The following is a 19116-nucleotide window of genomic DNA, read 5'->3' as shown; positions in this document are numbered from 1 at the left end:
TAAAAATAAAGTAGAAAACTTACAAGAATGTGGAATAAAAAGAGCCCTGACGTCATCGCATCTTGCCAAGAACGGGCGCTCGCTTGCCGGCCGGCGAACTGCTCTTTTTATTCCACATTCTTGTAAGTTTTCTACTTTATTTTTAATAAATTTTGTACATTCATGATTTGATGTATTTTGATGTTTTTTCACATGTGAAAAGAAGACCGAAAAGAGAGAAAGGAAGATAGAGAGGAGAGAGAGGAGGCTCTGGGGAGAGGCATTCTTAATGTAAGTGCAAGTCCAGATCCCACCTCAGGTTTAAACCCTGAGGCGATCTAGTTTTTAATCTAAAAATCCACCATGCTTCTCTCCCCAGTAGCCTTCTCTCCCTGTCACCTCCTCTGGGCGAGTGAGACAACCATTCTATTCCTCTGAAGCGAAATGAGGAAAGATTGCCCTGATGACATTCTCTAAAGTGACATGTTGCATTCAAAATATTTTTATCATTTGGATTGTTTGTGTCACAGTAATGTTCCCCTATACGGGCTCTCAAAGGACGTGTGGTACAACATACCTATTGGAGGCTGCATGAAATACAGGTGATCAGGTAAATTACATAGTTTGTGCCACAGTTGATGTATTTCTGTATAATGAACACTTCATCTGTGGCTGTGGCAACAAACGTTTTACCCAAAAGACACAAATTACAGTACCTATAGGTTTTTGTATTACAAGGGTGACTTCCAGGATAGGAGAGCCAGGTGGGTTGGCATTGTTTAGATGAGAAAAGACTAGGTGATAGTGCAGTCCCTAATGTGGGGGCACATCGGCTAGAAATATGGCAACCTGCTTGCAAAATCCCATTTAAATCTTTGTATACAGTATTGGCAGATTTTTTTTATTATTCTGACTATTTGATGATATTCTTGGGAAAATGTAGTTACAAACGTAATAGGTTTGCCCATTCTTCTATTTCTAGAGTTGTAAGGTTTATAAGATTTATTCTTATTCTTATACTCTCTTGGTTTTAGGTTTATCTGACAGTAATTCCTCTCTGTCCATTATAAAAACCCTTGACTAAGGGATGTGCAGATTACTGAGGCTATTGTTTCCTACAAAGCTAGCAACCCCTATATTACTTAAACCCAATGATTGACCAGACAACACATTCTTTTTTGGAGTCGAATGGCCATAGCAGCCTTTTTTTTATTACAACAAAATGAAATACAAAAAAACTCCCAACATAACGTAATGCATATAATACATTTTGACATAACCATTAAACCAAATAAAAACTCAGCTTAAACCTGCCCGGTCTAAATGTCTTTGAAGGGCAATTTTTCTCGACCAACTAATTGTATCTGTACACCCCATAAAGGCCCAATGCCGTATATTACGCCAGCTCAGGGACAATTACCAGTTACTTCCTTCCAGATACAACCAACTACAAACCATTGTTACCATTGTATTGTTAGTAAGGGAAGGGACACCCATACCTCCAGATGGGCCCAACCCCCCTAAACCTCCATTATTTTTTCCAACACCCCCTTCAAAGACCCCATAGAACTGTTCAGTGCTCATAAAGACATATGGATAGCCATCATGGTATAGTATGTAATTTTATTTTATTAAAAAAGTTAAAAGCATGGTTAAACTCACATGTTATGGTGCCCTTAAGCCGGCACCAAGCAAATCCAGCAGTGTATTTGGAGAGCAGTGTCTCAGTTTGTTTCCCCTCTGTCACTGTGTCTCCTCACAGCGGCATGCGTTCCAGGGCTCACTCTCGTTCAACCGGAAGTGATGAGAAAGTTCCCAGCAGCCTCTACGCGTTTTGCAATGTAATTTTCATCATCAGGAAGAGCTTCTGTCTATACGTGTATAAATGTATGCACGTGTGTGTACACGCAAATGCATAAGGAATACTTGTGCATGATTAGGTTCATACTACTGCAGCAAGTTAGGAATCATTTGATGAAATAATTCCACGGAATCAGCATTAGTAGAAGAAGAGGGCTCATTAGTAGACAACTGGCTGTTCTGCTCCTGAGCGAAGGAATAAGAGGAAGGCTTTGTCGGCCACTCAACTGCATCCTGTGCATGCTGTGGCTGTATAGCATGACCACTGTGAGATAGAAAAGGTGGACATTCTCTCCCTCCAGATGGTGCAACCTGACCATATCCTTGTTTTGCAGAACCTTCTAAGCCTTTTATACCTTCACATGCAGTACCTCTGCTGCTCCCTTTAGGCCTGTCTGACATTTTTATTTTATTTTTTCTAAGGTAACTCTGATTTTGCCCAGAGCAATCCTTAGCAGTTTTTTTCTTTGTAATACAGTTCTAATTGAATACTAGATATATCGTTTTGTGCTTTTTTTTTTTTTAATTCTCACAGAATCACACTTTCAATTTTAATATTAGAATGAGGCTGATGAGTTTACACATGTTCTAAATATGACACTGACACAGTAAGATTGATAACACAGATCCTTGCAGTTTATTACATTTAGAAGTGTTTCTGCATGAAAATAAAATATACACTCATTTCAGTTGTCGGTGACTGTTTCATTAGTGGGCCATGCAGGAAAATGAAAGAAGGTTTTCAACATGCTCCCATGGGACTTCCAGTACTCTAAATGTGCAGAATAAGGTCTGAAACAACAAACGTAAAGTTAGTATTAGCTGGTTGCCTCTTGTCCTACTTGTTGGCCATAGTGACAAGCTAACAACTATTCTCACCGTAGAAAATACACACCTGACTATGGTGCAAGGATATAGTTATATGTTTCTCATTTTTGCCAGGGTCACATCAGCAACCAGGGCCCCCAATGTCCTAGGCTGAATTTTGAGTGCAATAAGGGTATGCTTTCTCTTGCATAAGGACCCCTGATCAATCCAATGGCAGTTCAAAGTTCCACTGAATTATATACTGTGAAATAGGCCCAAAGGCTTCCAGCTGGTCTACAAGTATCATTTAATAAAGCCAAATAATGATAACACCATAAAAGTAATAAAGTCATGAGAGACAATAAAGTGTAACCTGCAAGCGTTTCCAATTACCAATCATAGTGGCTGTGATGGAAGATCAATAGTTTCTTGCTAGAAAACCCCAGGGTGCTGGTGTGTGATATCCTGGGGCCAGAGGCTATCAGCATCAAGCTGATTATGCCGACCAGGCACACCGGAAGTCATGTGGGCGGCTGTGGCATTGCTAGGGGGTGGCTTTTGGGGTTAGAGCCCAGAATCTGGGGCCCATAGCCCAGAGTCTCTGCATGGGTCCCCAAGGAGAGGGGAGGCTCTCTGGAGACCCTGATTTAAGGGGGAGGCTCTCTGGAGACCCTGATTTAAGGTGAGGCTCTATGGGGACCCCGATTTTAGGGGGAGACTCTCTGGGGACCCCGATGTAAGGGGGAGGCTCTCTGGGGACCTTAATGTAAGGGGGGCTCTTTGGGGATATATATACACACACATATTATATACATGTGTATGCCCGCCCAAGCGTATGACTTTCTTTACTACGCTGCTATGGCCTCTAGCCCCAGATCTTTTGTAGACCTAGCAATGCCCCTGGTTGGCGGGTCACGGGAGGGAAGCCAAAATAGAGCCACGAGAGACTGGGATGGTCTGCAAGCAGTCAGGGTTGCCGTGCTGACTCATTTTGCATGCATGTGCTTTGCTTGTTTAATAAATCATACTTGGAGACCAGCTGGAAGCTTATGGGCTTATTTCACAGTATATCCTTCCATCAAACTTTGAACTGCCATTGGATTGATCAGGGGTCCTAAGCGCTGTTATTTCTGGTACTTTTGTTCTGTATGGTCACTGTTCCAAGCGACCCCTACAGGAGCTGGGACTGTCTAGTGCTCTTTAATCAACAGTATATAATTGTGGTACTATCGACTTAGCACTTGATTTTTTATCCTCCTAGGTAGGTGCTAGCATTAGGTAAATTTAGTTCTGGCTCACTGTATCCAGTGGAGCTGGTGTTTTGTTGTTAGGTATATTTAGTTGTGCTCACTGTGATCAGTGCAGGGCTGGACTGGGATGAAAATTTGGCCCTGGACTTCATCATGACTGGCCCACTTTAATTATGAGTGTCCCCAACAGTGTCCCCCTTACATCAGAGAGTCCCCATCAGCAGCCCCCTTCACATCAGAGACCCCACCAGCAGCCCCTTCACATCAGAGTCCCCACCAGCAGCCCCCTATACATAAGATACCCCATCAGCAGCCCCCTTCACATCATAGATCCCCATCAGCAGCCCCCTTCACATCAGAGTCCACACCAGCAGCCCCCTTCACATCAGAGACCCCACCAGAAGCCCCCTTCACATCAGAGGCCCCACCAGCAGCCCCCTTCACATCAGAGTCCCCACCAGCAGCCTCTTTACATCAGAGTCCCCACCAGCAGTCCCCTTCACATCAGAGTCCCCACCAGCAGTCCCCTTCACATCAGAGTCCCCACCAGCAGTCTCCTTCACATCAGAGTCCCCACCAGCAGCCCCCTTCACATCAGAGGCCCTACCAGCAGTCCCCTTCACATCAGTGTGTCCTCCCTCTCCTCCCCCTCCCACATGTACTCACAGTTCTGAAAGCAGCTTCTCGTTCCTCTCTCCAGTCATGTGATAACAAGTGATAAGGGGAGAGAGGAAGGAAAGCCTGCCGGCTTTCTATCTCCCCCTGCAGGCTGGAGGGAGCAGAAAGCCTAATGCTCTCTCCAGCAAGTGACAGAAGCTGCTCCTCTTGACAGGAGTGAAATCACGATCACTCACTGTCAGAGAGGAGCAGCTCTTGGACTGCACCTGACCGGCCCACTGAGCCATCGGCCCACCGGGAAACTCCCAGTAGTCCTCATTGGCCAGTACATGCCTGGATCAGTGTAGCTGTGTTGATTATTCTGGTCTGTTCAGTGTTTCACCAGCTGCCGGTTTAATTGCTCTACTTTCTGGAGAACTGTGGATCCCTCTAGAACATAGGTGTGGAGCAATGCAAATGAGCAGCATGAATATTTTTACAGCCCTGGCCAATCCCTGGGAGGGTGGCCGAGATGGTTGCTGTGAGTAAGTATGAATACTCTGAGACACAGAGCTACCAGGTCTTTTCCTGTAGGAGAGGAACACAACCTAATGGGGGGGCAGGGGGTTGCTTGCCCCCCTGCTTGCTATCCTGCCATGTGCTTGTGAGATGCTGAGGCCTCAGGTGGGCCTGGATTGCTGAAGCTGCTGAGAGCTGACTAAGGGGCTGTTGTCTGCAGATCTAGTTTGGTATCACAGGGGAAAAAGTGTTGCATGAATGTTGGGAGTAGGAAACCAACTTTCCAAGGACATTTTGTGAGTACAGACTGCTGTGAGAGATCTTAGAGGCTGTGGGCTGCTGCCTCCCCTCTGGTTCTAGAGAGTCAGCTATGTGTTCATAGAAAGGGGACATTGGCTGGTGTCCTGAAGAGCTCAACCTATCTAGTTCTCTGTGATTGGACTCTGCTCTGATTGCTCAAAAAAGGAGGTCTGCTTTTGCAAGGACTTTTGCTTCAGTTCTACCAGTGGCGGCTGGTGGAAATATTTTTTGAGGGCGGGGGCAAACAGTACCCCCACCCCCGGTCGGTTGGTTGGTCGGTCGGATCTGGAGCACTTACCCCATCTATGGTGGGCATCTCTTCTCCCGGGTGTCACCAGCTTCCCCTGCTCTCCACGGGCATCACAGCAGCGGTTTCCGCTTCCTCCCTCCTCCTCAGCAGCCAATCAGGACTCTTCTCTTTTCGGACACTCAGAAAACGGGTCTCAGACCCGCTTCTGATTGGTCTGATTGAGGATCAGTGTTTCAATAGTGAATATTAATTCGCTATTGTAACACCTGGGTGGGCTCATAGTACAATGCTCTGCGGCCCATCCTATTTTGAAGCCTATTAGAGCCTCTGGCTCTAATCGGGTGCTTCAAAAAAGCACCCTCGTCGCTGTAATTCATGTGCTCGGCGTCCTGAAAGGGGCTAGACACATGAATGGAGGTGCCAGCTGTGGATAGAGGGAGTGGTGCCTGGGCACCCCTAATAGATGGGCTGCCACTGAAGTTTACTGTCCTTTTATTGTACATAGTTCTTTTTGGAGTGTCCCATTCAATTCCCCAATCCTATCCAAGTTAACCCAAAAATAAAAACACCAAAAAGAACAACCCTGTACTTGTCATTGAGCCAAAGAGTAACTGTGACCATGTGCCTGGCTGCGGGACAATTACTGGGAAAAAGAACTGGGACATATTTCCAGCTGGGGTAGTGCTACACATAACAGTGACAAAAGGTTTTTTTTCCACCTATATGTCACATAAAATAATACTTTTTACAAAAACATTAACAATCTGTACACTTTTTAAATCAGGGTCCTCCTAGCAACACTAAAATAAAAAGTAATGGATGGAGAGGGTGAAGAGTTATTGCTGACCTGAGCAAGGTGTGAGTCTTGCATCAAACTGCAGGATTGTATGTCATTTGTGGTGCCTTTCTTGCAGTCTGTCTTTCCAATTTCTACATTTAAAGTATAGATTACTCCAGCAACAACCTGAAAAAAAAAAAAAACATTGACATAGTCATTGCTAAATACTGGATATAATCTTACATTAATACCAGCTTTTAAAACTAAATCAGAACATGAATTTAATAATAATAAAAAAGCGATATTAAAATTCCTAAATGTTTCTGCAGTGTTGGTCAGTTTCTGAATGGGCTGCTAACACATTACACCACACCATTGAATGCATAGTGCTGTTCTGCAGCCATTTGTACCTGGACATTATTTTGCGATGTCTTTGTTCTGTGCTCTTTCATATATTGTAATTTACTGTAGTAAACATCATGGATTCCTAAAAAGAACCATGTGTGGACTAGGGTTGCCACATCATCCCTTTTATCCAGGACACATATTAATTAGAACCTGTGTAATTAATATGTGTCCTGGGTTAAAGGGATGATGTGGCAACTCTAGTGTGGACACTGCCTCCTTTAAGTGACATAATGGAAACACAGTAAATTTTTTAGTATATCATTGCTGCCCTATATGAAGATTATAGTCTTTTCTTGGTCTTTTGTTTTTTACCTTGGAATACAGAGCAGACATGCTAGAGAACCGCCACAACTCCTGGGTGCCCCCTTTTCTTTTTTTACACCAGTGACATTTGCTGGATTTAATTGAGTAGTGCAAATCATAGGCCTGCTTCTCCCCTCAGATAAAAACACTGAATAGAATTTCATCCTGTGCACAGTCCAGTAGGTAATATAGGTAATGCAGGTAGTGAACAAAACATTTCTGGTAGCCTGTCAGGATCCAGGCACATTAACTTTTTTCCTTTGCATAATTTTCTGGCGTGTTTTTATTATAATTTAAACAAGTAAAGCCTCTTTCACACAGGGAATGGCTGTTTTGACAGACTCCGCTTGCTCAGCTGGGATCGATCCGTCGATCTCTGCTGAGCAGGTGGATGATAGGTCAGTCTCCGCTCACTGTGCAGAGACGGACCTGTCAGAGCCCTGCTGTCTTTTATGAAAGATTGGATGACAACAGATCCACCTGTCCATTTTCATCCGATTCCATACAATCTGGCAGATGGATGGGAAATGGGTTTTCATCCGTCTGAATTTGGCTGCCCGGATCAGATCGGATAGCGGCGGATGTCAACGGACATGTCACAGCTGACATCCGTCGCTCCATAGAGGTGAATGGAGCGTCCGATCGGGTCTGCCTGAAAAACGGACAGGTGGACCTGATCGGACAGCATGTGTGAAAGGGGCATAAAAATTGCGCTCAAAAAATTTTAGTGAATGAAATTATATTTATAAAGCAGACTGCTGCACTTCTAAATTTCCGAATAAAGAAACGAATGAAAACTAAAAAGATATAAAAGACTGAGCTGTCTGCTGTTCAATCCCAAAATTAAAGTAAAGGTGATAAAGTGAAACAATGTTGCTACAATAGTATCAATGTTACATAGTAACAACCAATGCACATACGATAATAAATTGATACATGAAAAAATCAACAAAAGAAAAATGGTCCTAAACAAAAGTCCAAAATGTATAGTGCACTCTTATAAATGGTTATAATGACACACTTAAAGTGGGGTTCCACCCAAAAAACAAAAATACCTGGAAAAATTCTAAAAAAACAAAAAAACAAAAAAACATTTGGATATTTTTTTTTTCACTTACCTCTAAATGCCTGTTGCTAGGTGGTCCCTCGTAGTCTGCCTGTTCCTTTGCCTGGGCTGGTGACATCACTTCCCCCTCGGCACAGGAAGGGCTCCGCTCTGCTCCCTCCCTCCTGTCAATCATCTGGGACCCATTACAGGTCCCAGGTGATTGAGCGGCCAATCACGGCGCTCGGCGCCGCTCGCGCATGTGCAGTGGGTGCCAGGCTGTGAAGCCACAGCCCGGCGCCCACAGTTGAAATGCCGGTGCTGACGAGCAGAGGGGGGGGACGAGCGGGGCTTCAATCCCCCGCATCGCTGGACCCAGGGACAGGTAAGTGTCCAATTAAAAGTCAGCAGCTGCAGTATTTGTAGCTGCTGACTTTTAATTTTTTTTTTTTTTTTTGACGGCCCCTCTGGGTGGAACTCCTCTTTAAGTGTTTTGATGTTGAAATAAAGTTCCAAACTATGGTTGTTACTATGTAACATTGGTACCATTGTAGCAAAATTGTTTCATTATATCACCTTCACTTTAATATTGGGGTTTAACAGCAGACAGCACAGTCTTCTATGTGTTTTTATCATAAACTAAAGAAAAAAGAATAAAAATAATTCTTATAATGTCTCTACGAGGAGCAGCAACACAAATAACAGGGTACTAAATCGACATACAGTATAACACTACAGGAGCAATGCTGGAGAGGGCAGATCTTACACACGATCGGACTTTCCGACAACAAAACCGTGGATTTTTGTTCAAAGGTTGTTGGCTCCAACTTGTCTTGCATACACACGGTCACACAAATGTTGGCCAACAATTATGAACGTAGTGACGTACTAGACGTACTATGTGGTTTTTCAGCTCTTTAGCGCCCACCCTTTGGGCTCCTGCTAATTTCGTGTTAGTAGAAGTTTGGTGAGTGTTTATTCGTGATTTTCTTTTTTAGTTTTTTATTTTGCGATATTATAATTCTTGATATCACTTGAAAAAAAGCCTTTGAAAATGTGTTTGCAATAACTCCATCAGTATCACCAGCAAAGCAGCTTCATTATTATCCCATTAAAGAAGAAGAGAATGTGCATTTGGAGATCTCATAATTTGCCACGTCACGAATGTTAATTCTCCATTACGAATGCTAGTTTACAAGACCGACCGCTTCTGAGCATGCATGGACTTTTGTGCGCGGACTTGTGTACACACAATCGGACTTTCCGTCAACAAAGTATTGTTGGCGGAAAATTTGAGAACCTGCTAGCCAACATTTGTTGGTGGAAAGGTTCAATGAAGCATACACATTTGTTGGTGGAAATGTTCGATGGAGCATACACTCAGTCGGACTTTTTGACAACAAGCTCACATCCAACATTTCCCATCAGAAAATCCAACCGTGTGTACGCGGCATTAGAGTCCAGTGTTACCAGACTGGATGTGGTATGCTTCAGTATGCTATAGTAATTTATTAATAGGAGTTGTAAGAAAAGGATAGTAAGGTACAGATGAGAGGTTATAAGGACAGGTGCTTTTATTGCAGGTACAGGAGGTGTGAGCCTTTTAGGCTAAGTTCCCACTGGCATTGAAAGCAGGTGTTTGAGGGGCATTTTTAACACTCCTCAAACGCTTATGCAAATGAAATACACAGTGCTGTTCACATTATCAAAACATGAAGCATTTGCGTCATGTCGCATCACTTCACTCCACTTTAACCACTTGCCGACCAACCGCCGCAGTTTTACTGCGGCAGAATGGCACGGCTGGACGAAACAACGTTATGTAATGTCGCTTTGCCCTGTGGCCACTAGGGGCGCGCGTGCCCACAGCTCGCTCCCAGAGCCGATGTGAGTGTCCTGCGGACGTGATGACTGCCGGGCTCTCGCCATTGCTCGTGGCACACCGAGAACCGGGATCTGTGTGTGTAAACACACAGATCCTGGTTCTCTGAGGGGAGAAGAGACTGATCGTGTGTTCATACAAAGTATGAACAGCGATCTGTCATCTCCCCTAGACAGTCCCATCCTTTAGAACACAGAGAGAGAACATAGTTAATCCCTTGATCGCCCCCCAGTGTTAACCACTTCACTGCCAGTGACATTTTTACAGTAATCAGTGTATTTTTATAGCACTGATCGCTGTATAAATGCCAATGGTCCCAAAAATGTGTCAAAAGTGTCCGATGTGTCCGCCATAATATTGCAGTCCCGATAAAAATCGCAGATTGCCACCATTACTAGTAAAAAATATATATATATAATAAAAATGCTATAAATCTATCCCCTATTTTATTCTATAACTTTTGCGCAAACCAATCAATATACGCTTATTGCGATTTTTATTAACAAAAATTTGTAGAAGAATACTTATTGGCCTAAACTGAGAAAAAAATAGCTTTTTTTTTTTTTTTTTTTAAATGGGGATATTTATTATAGCAAATTGTATAAAATATTGTTTTTTTTTTTCAAAATTGTTGCTCTCTTTTTGTTTATAGTGCAAAAAATAAAAACTGCGGAGATGATCAAATACCACCAAAAGAAAGCTCTATTTGTGGGAAAAAGAGGACGTCAATTTTGTCTGGGTGCAGGCTAGCGCCGCATGACCGCGCACTTGTCAGTTAAAGTGACGCAGTGCCGAATCTCAAAAAATTACCTGGTCATTCAGCAGCCAAATCTTCCGGGGCTGAAGCAGTTAAAATTGAAGCCTCATTTCGAGTCTGGAGGAATGTGAAACCCTTGAAAGCCTCCCATTCAAGTCTATGGTAGGGCTTCACAAATGCATTGACAGGCACGGTTGTGGTGCATTAAAATTAGTTTAACAAAAATAATGCAGGAGAAATATAATGTAACACAATGGGGGTTATTTACGAAAGGCAAATGTACTGTGCACTTGGAAGTGCAGTCGCTGTAAATCTGAGGGGAAGATCTGAAATGAGGGGAAGCTCTGCTGATTTTATCATCCAATCATATACAAGCTAAAATTCAGTTTTTTATTTTCCTTGCATGTCCCCCTCAGATCTACAGTGACTGCACTTCCAAGTGCACTTTCAAGTGCACTTGCAGTGCACTTGTAGTGCAAAGTGGATTTGCCTTTAGTAAATAACCCCCAATGCCCTGTAATAATAGAGGAGAGCATAGAGTGTCCTGCAGTCACTTCCTTCTATGCACTTCCTGTTTGTACTGCTCTAACACCCTTGCTAAAGCACATTAACGCTATAGGAGAGGAGCGTTTGTTAAGAGTTAGACATTTAGTCGAGTGTAAACAAGCCCTTTGTGGCAGGGGAAATTATAGGTATATCTGAAATGTTTTTTTCTTTTATATTAACTTCCAATGTAATGAAACTGCTCTGTTTTCTTACTAAATTGTAGGTTTATTGAAAAAAAAAAAAGGTAAACAGATTAACTGTGCTAGATTGCTTTGTGTATGTTTGTTTACCTGTGCATACCTTTTTTTACAATGCACAAACAGTACTTTGCAGTTTCGATGTACATGGTCTGGACAAGGTCTGAAAGCTACTGTTTCTTGGGCCCTGGGGTATTTTCATGGACCTCGGGGTTAGTTTCAGATATATAGTAAAGAATGGTTAGAACCTCTGTTAGGCTTTTTACTGACTGTGTCATCACTAGTAAGGTTTTTCACTTCCCATCTTGGAGACATCACAGAATGTGAATGGATATATCTCCAGAATGAGAGGAAAAAAAAAACCCTCCTAGTCATTTGTCTCCTCTTCCAGTGACAACTGTAAAATATATTTTCTCGGGGACAATAGTCACAAGGACAAACATACATGGTAACTCCCCAGCAGGATGCTTTTAGATAGTTTGTTTTTAGATATATTTTATGTACAGTAATAAGCAATCGATATGGGAATAAAATTGAGAAACTCTGGTAAATATCTTGTACTACAATATTCCTAATGACTTTGCTATAGTCTTTTAGTAGTTCAAGAAACCCTGTCATTAAATTTGAATCTTCCTAAACTCATAACTGTATATGTATATGTTAAAAACTGGCAATACACTAGTAGAATTGTGTTCATTTTTCTCTTTTTTATTGTAAGAACATTCATTCATTTTTTTTAATGGTTAGTGGAGTAAAATCAACGTTTCTTCTCAACCACAGTGATGAGAAAATTCAAAGGAGAGGGATGGAAATTTTCTCTTTTGAAGAAACAAATTTCCGGGAAGGTCCATTCACTCCAAAATTGAATGTTAAAAGCAAAACAAATTTTGAATTAATTTAGAATGGCTTTCGTTAATTTATCAGACGTATTGAGAATTTTTGGATGAATATTTGTACAAAAATGTACTAGTGTATGGCCAGCTTTAGCTTTTCTGCTGCCTGTGCTGCTGAACACTGTTCAGTAGCAATCTTCCTCTGAATTCCACAGAAAAACTGTAAATTTTTTGAGTCCTCCTCAGATCCCACTGGTTTTGGTTGACCTCCACTCATTAAATGATACAGTAAGAGCTGTGGAGGTTCAGAGTTTGACCCTTCCAAAGATTACTACTGAATAAAGAGGTGTTTGAGAGCTGAAGCAGCTGGAAAGGTAAATGTAACACTTTTTTTAATCTTTTACAGATAAATATTTGGGAAGTTTTAAATATAATGACAGAGTCCAATTAACTACTACTACTGAAATAATATAGCAAGTAGAGTATAACAACAGTTAAGCAAAATACTTAAGAGGTTCATTTAATGACTATGTAACTTTAACAGCAGATTGGGCATATTCGGGATTGTACCTGGGATTTCGCTGACACAACCTTCACAAGCTTGTATTCGTAGTCCTTCTTTGATTGTTGGTTAAATGAATTAACAGCAAATGTGGCAGCTTTCAGAACATCCTGGTTGTTGGGATCAATGTTTTCTAGACCTCCAACGAGCTCATTGTTAGCTGCTAAAAGAGAAAATAGAGACAAGACTACTACGAGAAACAATCCTGCAGCCATGATGCTTCCTTTAGGAGTACAGAAAAAGAAGACAAAACAGAGACCTAGAGACACTCTTATAGCCGGACACAAACCTGCATACACAAGACATCTAAGATTTGATAAGACTAATGTGTTTTCCTTTCTGTGTAGTTAAGATATGTCTGAATATTACTTCATTGATGACATATATTCTGGCATTATTGGCAGCACATAACAGGAAAAAATATGCCTTTTATCGCAAGCACATATTAAAGTTCTTATCTACAATTCAGAAAAAATACAGTCGTTTATTAAATTGAAGAAATTCAACATTATGTAATTGAAGTACACAATAGCCTTGTTGAACAACCTCCTGGATAGATTTTCTATTTGGCAAATTACAATAGAGGTTAAAGATTAGTACTTTTATTGCACATATGACATTCTGGCACCATTCCCCTACCTGGGCATTTTTTGAGTGGTGCGCTACATTCAAATTACAGGGTTAAAGAGTGTGCTGCTTACAGAGTGCAGGGTTGATGATTGTGCGAAATACAGAGCTTAGAGTTTAGGAGTGCCCTACATACAGAGTGCAGAGTTGAGGGTGTGTTACAAAGCGCAGGGTTGAAGAGTGTGCTGCATACTGAGTGCAGGGTTGAGGATTGCGCTACATAGAGAGTGTAGGGGGGGCAGAGCTAGCAGTTGGTATGTGAGCAGCACTGAGCCGGAGCTCCGTGTAGGACAACGAATCCTTCAGTCATCCTGGGTGTCAGAGACACAGATTCTCCACACCAAAACTTCCAGTACTCTCTCTGGACCTGACAGACCGTGGTGGTATGGTTAAATACGGGCGAGCGCCCATGGAATCCTCAGTGGAGCGCCTCTCTCAGTATGCCTGGGGATCTCAAGATGGCGGCGGCCATGAGGCAGATGAATGAAGCCCCAGCAATACACAGCAAAGCGGAACGGATTGGCCCCCCTCTCACTCTGGCAAGGTAAGCCCGCTGCCTCCTAGAACTAAGGGATTGAGAAGAGGACTCTCCCTGGATGGGCTACCACAGGAAGAACTGGGGGACATAACACCAGAGGTGGGGGAGGGGGAGCCATCTCTGAAACTGATTATGGAGGCTATATGTACCTGCCAGGCCACACTGACTGAACACATTGATGGAATAAGGGCTGAGTTGTCGTTTTTAAAGAATGATGTACAGACCATTAGAGAAAGGGCTACTGAAGCTGAACAGAGAATTAGTGACCTGGACGATGTAGTCCGCCCTCTGGAGCATAAAGTGCAGAATATACACTGTGAAGTGAATGCTCACACAGATAAGCTCAGTGACATGGAAGACCGCCAAAGGAGGAACAATATTCGCCTGGTGGGTTTCCCTGAGAAAGCAGAGGGCAAACAACCTGAAGACTTCCGTGAAATGTGGCTTAAGGACAATATGGCGGATGATATCTTTTCACGCTTGTTCGCCGTAGAGAGGGCCCATAGGGTCCCATCAAAACCTCCTCCTCCTGGGTCTCACCCACGTCCAATGATAGCCCATATCCTACACTTTAGAGATTGTGAAAATATCCTCTGTGCGGCCCGCACTGTGGGAGATTTGCAATATAATGGAAATTGAATTTCAATATACCCCAACTTTTCTGCAGCTACTCAGAAGCAAAGAGCCAGCTTTGTGCATGCCAACAAGAGGCTCAGGGATCTGCAGCTGGCTTATAGCATGTTGTACCCAGCAAAGCTGAGAGTGGTCGATAGGGGAAAAGTTTCCTTCTTTAATTCTCCCACTGAAGCCTCTCGCTGGCTGGATACTAGGGGGCGCCCTAGCCCTGAAGCCAGACGCTGAGAGAAAGACACACATCCTTTTGACCTACACTTCTTCAGCAAATATACAGAGTGTAGAGTTGAAGAGTGCGTTACATACAGAGTGCAGGGTTACTATGGTAACTATGGTAAATTTTTATATATATATATATATATATATATATATATATATATATATATATATATATATATATTCACAGTACTGTATCTCACAAAAGTGAGTACACCCCTCACATTTTTGTAAATATTTTATTATATCTTTTCACGTGACAACACAGAAGAAATGACACTTTGCTACAATGTAAAGTAGTGAGTGTACAGCTTGTATAATAGTTTGAATTTGCTGTCCCCTCAAAATAACTCAACACACAGCCATTAATGTCTAAACCGCTGGCAACAAAAGTGAGTACACCCCTAAGTGAAAATGTCGAAACTGGGCCCAAAGTGTCAATATTTTGTTTGGCCGCCATTCTTTTCCAACACTGCCTTAACCCTCTAACCCTCTTGGACATGGAGTTTACCAGAGGTTGCCACTAGAGTCCTCATCCACTCCTCCATGACGACATCACGGAGCTGGTGGATGTTAGAAACCTTGCGCTCCTCCACCTTCCATTTGAGGATGCCCCACAAATGCTTAATAGGGTTTAGGTCTGGAGACATGCTTGGCCAGTCTATTACCTTTACCCTCAGATTCCTTAGCAAAGCAGTGGTCATCTTGGAGGTGTGTTTGGTGTCGCTATCATGTTGGAATACTGCCCTGTGACCCAGTCTCCGAAAGGAGGGGATCATGCTTGGCTTCAGTGTGTCACAGTACATGTTGGCATTCATGGTTCCCTCCATGAACTGTAGCTCCCCATTGCTGGCAGCATTTATGCAGCCCCAGACCATGACACTCTCACCACCATGCTTGACTGTAGGCAAGACACACTTGTCTTTGTACTCCTCAACTGGTTGCCACCACACATGCTTGACACCATCTGAACCAAATAAGTTTATCTTGGTTTCATCAGACCATGGGACATGGTTCCAGTAATCCATGTCCTTGGTCTGCTTGTCTTCAGCAAACTGTTTGCGGGCTTTGTTGTGCATCATCTTTGGAAGAAGCTTCCTTCTGGGACGAAAGCCATGCAGACCAATTTGATGCAGTGTGCGGTGTATGGTCTGAGCACTGACAGGCTGACCCCCCACCCCTTCAAACTCTGCAGCATTGCTGGCAGCACTCATACGTCTATTTCCCAAAGACAACCTCTGGATATGACGCTGAGCACGTGCACTCAACTTCTTGGTCGACCATGGCAAGGCCTGTTCTGAGTGGAACCTGTCCAGTTAAACCGCTGTATGGTCTTGGCCACTGTGCTGCAGCTCAGTTTCAGGGTCTTTTTTTTGGGTCTTGGCAATCTTCTTATAGCCTAGGTCATCTTTATGTAGAGCAACAATAATTTTTTTTGGATCCGCAGAGAGTTCTTTGCCATGAGGTGCCATGTTGAACTTCCAGTGACCAGTATGAGCAAGTGAGAGCGATAACACCATATTTAACAAACCTCCTCCCCAGTCACACCTGAGACCATGTAACATTAACGAGTCACATGACACCAGGGAGGGAAAATGGCTAATTGGGCATGAATTGGACATTTTCACTCAGGGGTGTACTCACTTTTGTTGCCAGCGGTTTAGACATTAATGGCTGTGTGTTGAGTTATTTTGAGGGGACGGTAAATTTATACTGTTATACAAGCTGTACACTCACTACTTTACATTGTAGTAAATTGTAATTTCTTCAGTGTTGTCACATGAAAAGATATATTAAAATATTTACAAAAATGTGAGGGGTGTACTCACTTTTGTGAGATACTGTGTATGTATATATATATATATATATATATATATATATATATATATATATATATATATTAATAATGGTGGCAATCAGGAACTTATAGCGGGACTGCGATATTGTGGTGGAGAATCGGACACTTTTAACACTTTGCGTGAACCAGTGACATTAATGCCGCGTACACATGAGCGGAATGTCCGACAGAAAAAGTCTGACGGAAGCTTTTCATCGTATATTCCGATTGTGGGTATGCCTCATCGGACTTCTTTTTTTTTTTTTCGAAAATTCTGACGGACCTAGAAATAGAACATGTTCTAAATATTTCCGACGGAACCAATTCCTATCGGGAAATCCGCTCGTCTATATGCTGTTCCAACGGACCAAAAACGACGCATACTCTGAAGCAAGTAGGAGACGGAAACTATTGGCTATTGAACTTCCTTTTTCAAGTCCCGTCGTACGTTCTGTAGGTCACCGCGTTATTGACGATCAGACTTTGGTGTGATCGTGTGTACGCAAGACGGTTTAAGCGGAATTCCATCAGAACTCCTTCGGAAAAACCTTCAGAGTTTATTCCGACAGGAAAACCTGTCGTGTGTATGCAACATAATACTATGATCATTGCTATAAATATGCACTGTCACTGTACTAATGACACTGGCTGGGAAGGGGTTATACATCAAGGGTGATTAAAAGGTTAACTGTGCGCCCAGCCAATTTTGTGTACTGTGTTAGGTGTTTTTACTAAGGGATGTGATGGATTTCACAATTCCATTCCCCCCCCCCCGTCACAACGGAGATCTACCTTGTTTACATAGGCAGACCTCAGTTCTGTGTGTTTTACTAGCGATCGGCGGGTGTCGGAGGACATCCAGTGCCCGACACACCGCAAATCGTCTTCTGCTGTGAATGATCACAGCAAAAGTGGCCCGCCGATGGCAGCGCACACACACCCTGCAGGCGGAAGTGCAGAATTACGTAATATATATACAGTATCTCCCCTCACATTTTTGTAAATATTTTATTATATCTTTTCATGTGACAACACTGAAGAAATTACACTTTGCTACAATGTACAGTAAGGATGAGCTCCGGAGTGTTCGCACACCCCACGTGCAGAGCCCACCAGGAAGTCGGCACTGCACTGCGCTAATAACAGGCAGTGAGACATTGTCATGATGCGCAGCTGCAGAGATCGGGAAATGTCTCACTGCCTGTGATTAGCGCAGCACGGTGCCGACTTCCTGGAGGGCTTTGCACGTGGGGTGTGCGAACACGCCGGAGCTCATCTTTAATGTAAAGTAGTGAGTGTACAGCTTGTATAACACAGTAAATTTGCTGTCCCCTCAAAATAACTCAACACACAGCTATTAATGTCTAAACCGTTGGCAATAAAAGTGATTACACCCCTAAGTGAAAATGTCCAAATTGGGACCAATTAGCTATTTTCCCTCCCCAGTGTCATGTGACTTGTTATGCCCCGTACACACGGTCGGATTTTCCGACGGAAAATGTGTGATAGGACCTAGTTGTCGGAAATTCCGACCGTGTGTAGGCTCCATCACACATTTTCCATCGGATTTTCCGACCCACAAAGTTTGAGAGCAGGATATAAAATTTTCCGACAACAAAATCCATTGTCGGAAATTCCGATCGTGTGTACACAAATCCGACGGACAAAGTGCCACGCATGCTCAGAATAAATAAAGGGATGAAAGCTTTTGGCCACTGCCCCGTTTATAGTCCCGACGTACGTGTTTTACGTCACCGCGTTTAGAACGATCGGATTTCCCGACAACTTTGTGTGACCGTGTGTATGCAAGACAAATTTGAGCCAACATCCGTCGGAAAAAATCCTAGGATTTTATTGTCGGAATGTCCGAACAAAGTCCGACCGTGTGTACGGGGCATTAGAGTTACAAGGTCTCAGGTGTGAATGGGGAGCAGGTGTGTTAAATTTGGTGTTATCGCTCTCACTCTTTCATTCTGGACACTGGAAGTTCAACATGACACCTCATGGCAAAGAACTCTCTGAGGATTTGAAAAAAAGAATTGTTGCTTTACATAAAGATGACCTAGGCTATTGCCAAGACCCTGAAACTGAGCTGCAGCACGGTGGCCAAGACCATACAGCGGTTTAACAGAACGGGCCTTGCCATGGTCGACCAAAGAAGTGGAGTGCACGTGCTCAGTGTCATATCCAGAGGTTGTCTTTGGGAAATAGACGTATTAGTGCTGCCAGCATTCCTGCAGAGGTTGAAGGGGTGGGGGGTCAGCCTGTCAGTGCTCAGACCATACACCGCACACTGCATCAAATTGGTCTGCATGGCTGTCGTCCCAGAAGGAAGCCTCTTCTAAAGATGATGCACAAGAAAGCCCGCAAACAGTTTGCTGAAGACAAACAG

At 43.1% G+C, this 19116-nt stretch overlaps 1 protein-coding gene across 1 annotated transcript; it reads right to left on the bottom strand.

Annotated features, from left to right (window-relative positions):
• Nucleotides 1-2453: 2453 nt before the first annotated feature.
• Nucleotides 2454-13146, bottom strand: LOC141140589 (cystatin-2-like). Its single transcript, XM_073627954.1, has 3 exons — nucleotides 12882-13146; nucleotides 6410-6526; nucleotides 2454-2631 (listed from the first exon to the last, which is right to left on the bottom strand). Exons 1-3 carry the CDS (start codon nucleotides 13086-13088, stop codon nucleotides 2548-2550), a joined length of 408 nt encoding a protein of 135 aa, XP_073484055.1. The 5' UTR covers nucleotides 13089-13146; the 3' UTR covers nucleotides 2454-2547.
• Nucleotides 13147-19116: the final 5970 nt, after the last annotated feature.

The sequence above is a fragment of the Aquarana catesbeiana genome, linkage group LG04, assembly GCF_042186555.1.
Source record: "Aquarana catesbeiana isolate 2022-GZ linkage group LG04, ASM4218655v1, whole genome shotgun sequence".
NCBI classification, from domain to species: domain Eukaryota; kingdom Metazoa; phylum Chordata; class Amphibia; order Anura; family Ranidae; genus Aquarana; species Aquarana catesbeiana.
This window is presented reverse-complemented; position numbering and strand designations above follow the sequence as displayed.

Coding starts and splice junctions, on each gene's coding strand:
- LOC141140589 (XM_073627954.1), bottom strand. CDS start 13,088: ATGGCTGCAGGATTGTTTCTCGTAGTAGTCTTGTCTCTATTTTCTCTT. Junction 6,527..12,881: donor TTGTGTCAGCGAAATCCCAG/GTACAATCCCGA, acceptor TTTTTTTTTCAG/GTTGTTGCTGGAGTAATCTA. Junction 2,632..6,409: donor AAGACTCACACCTTGCTCAG/GTCAGCAATAAC, acceptor TTGTTGTTTCAG/ACCTTATTCTGCACATTTAG.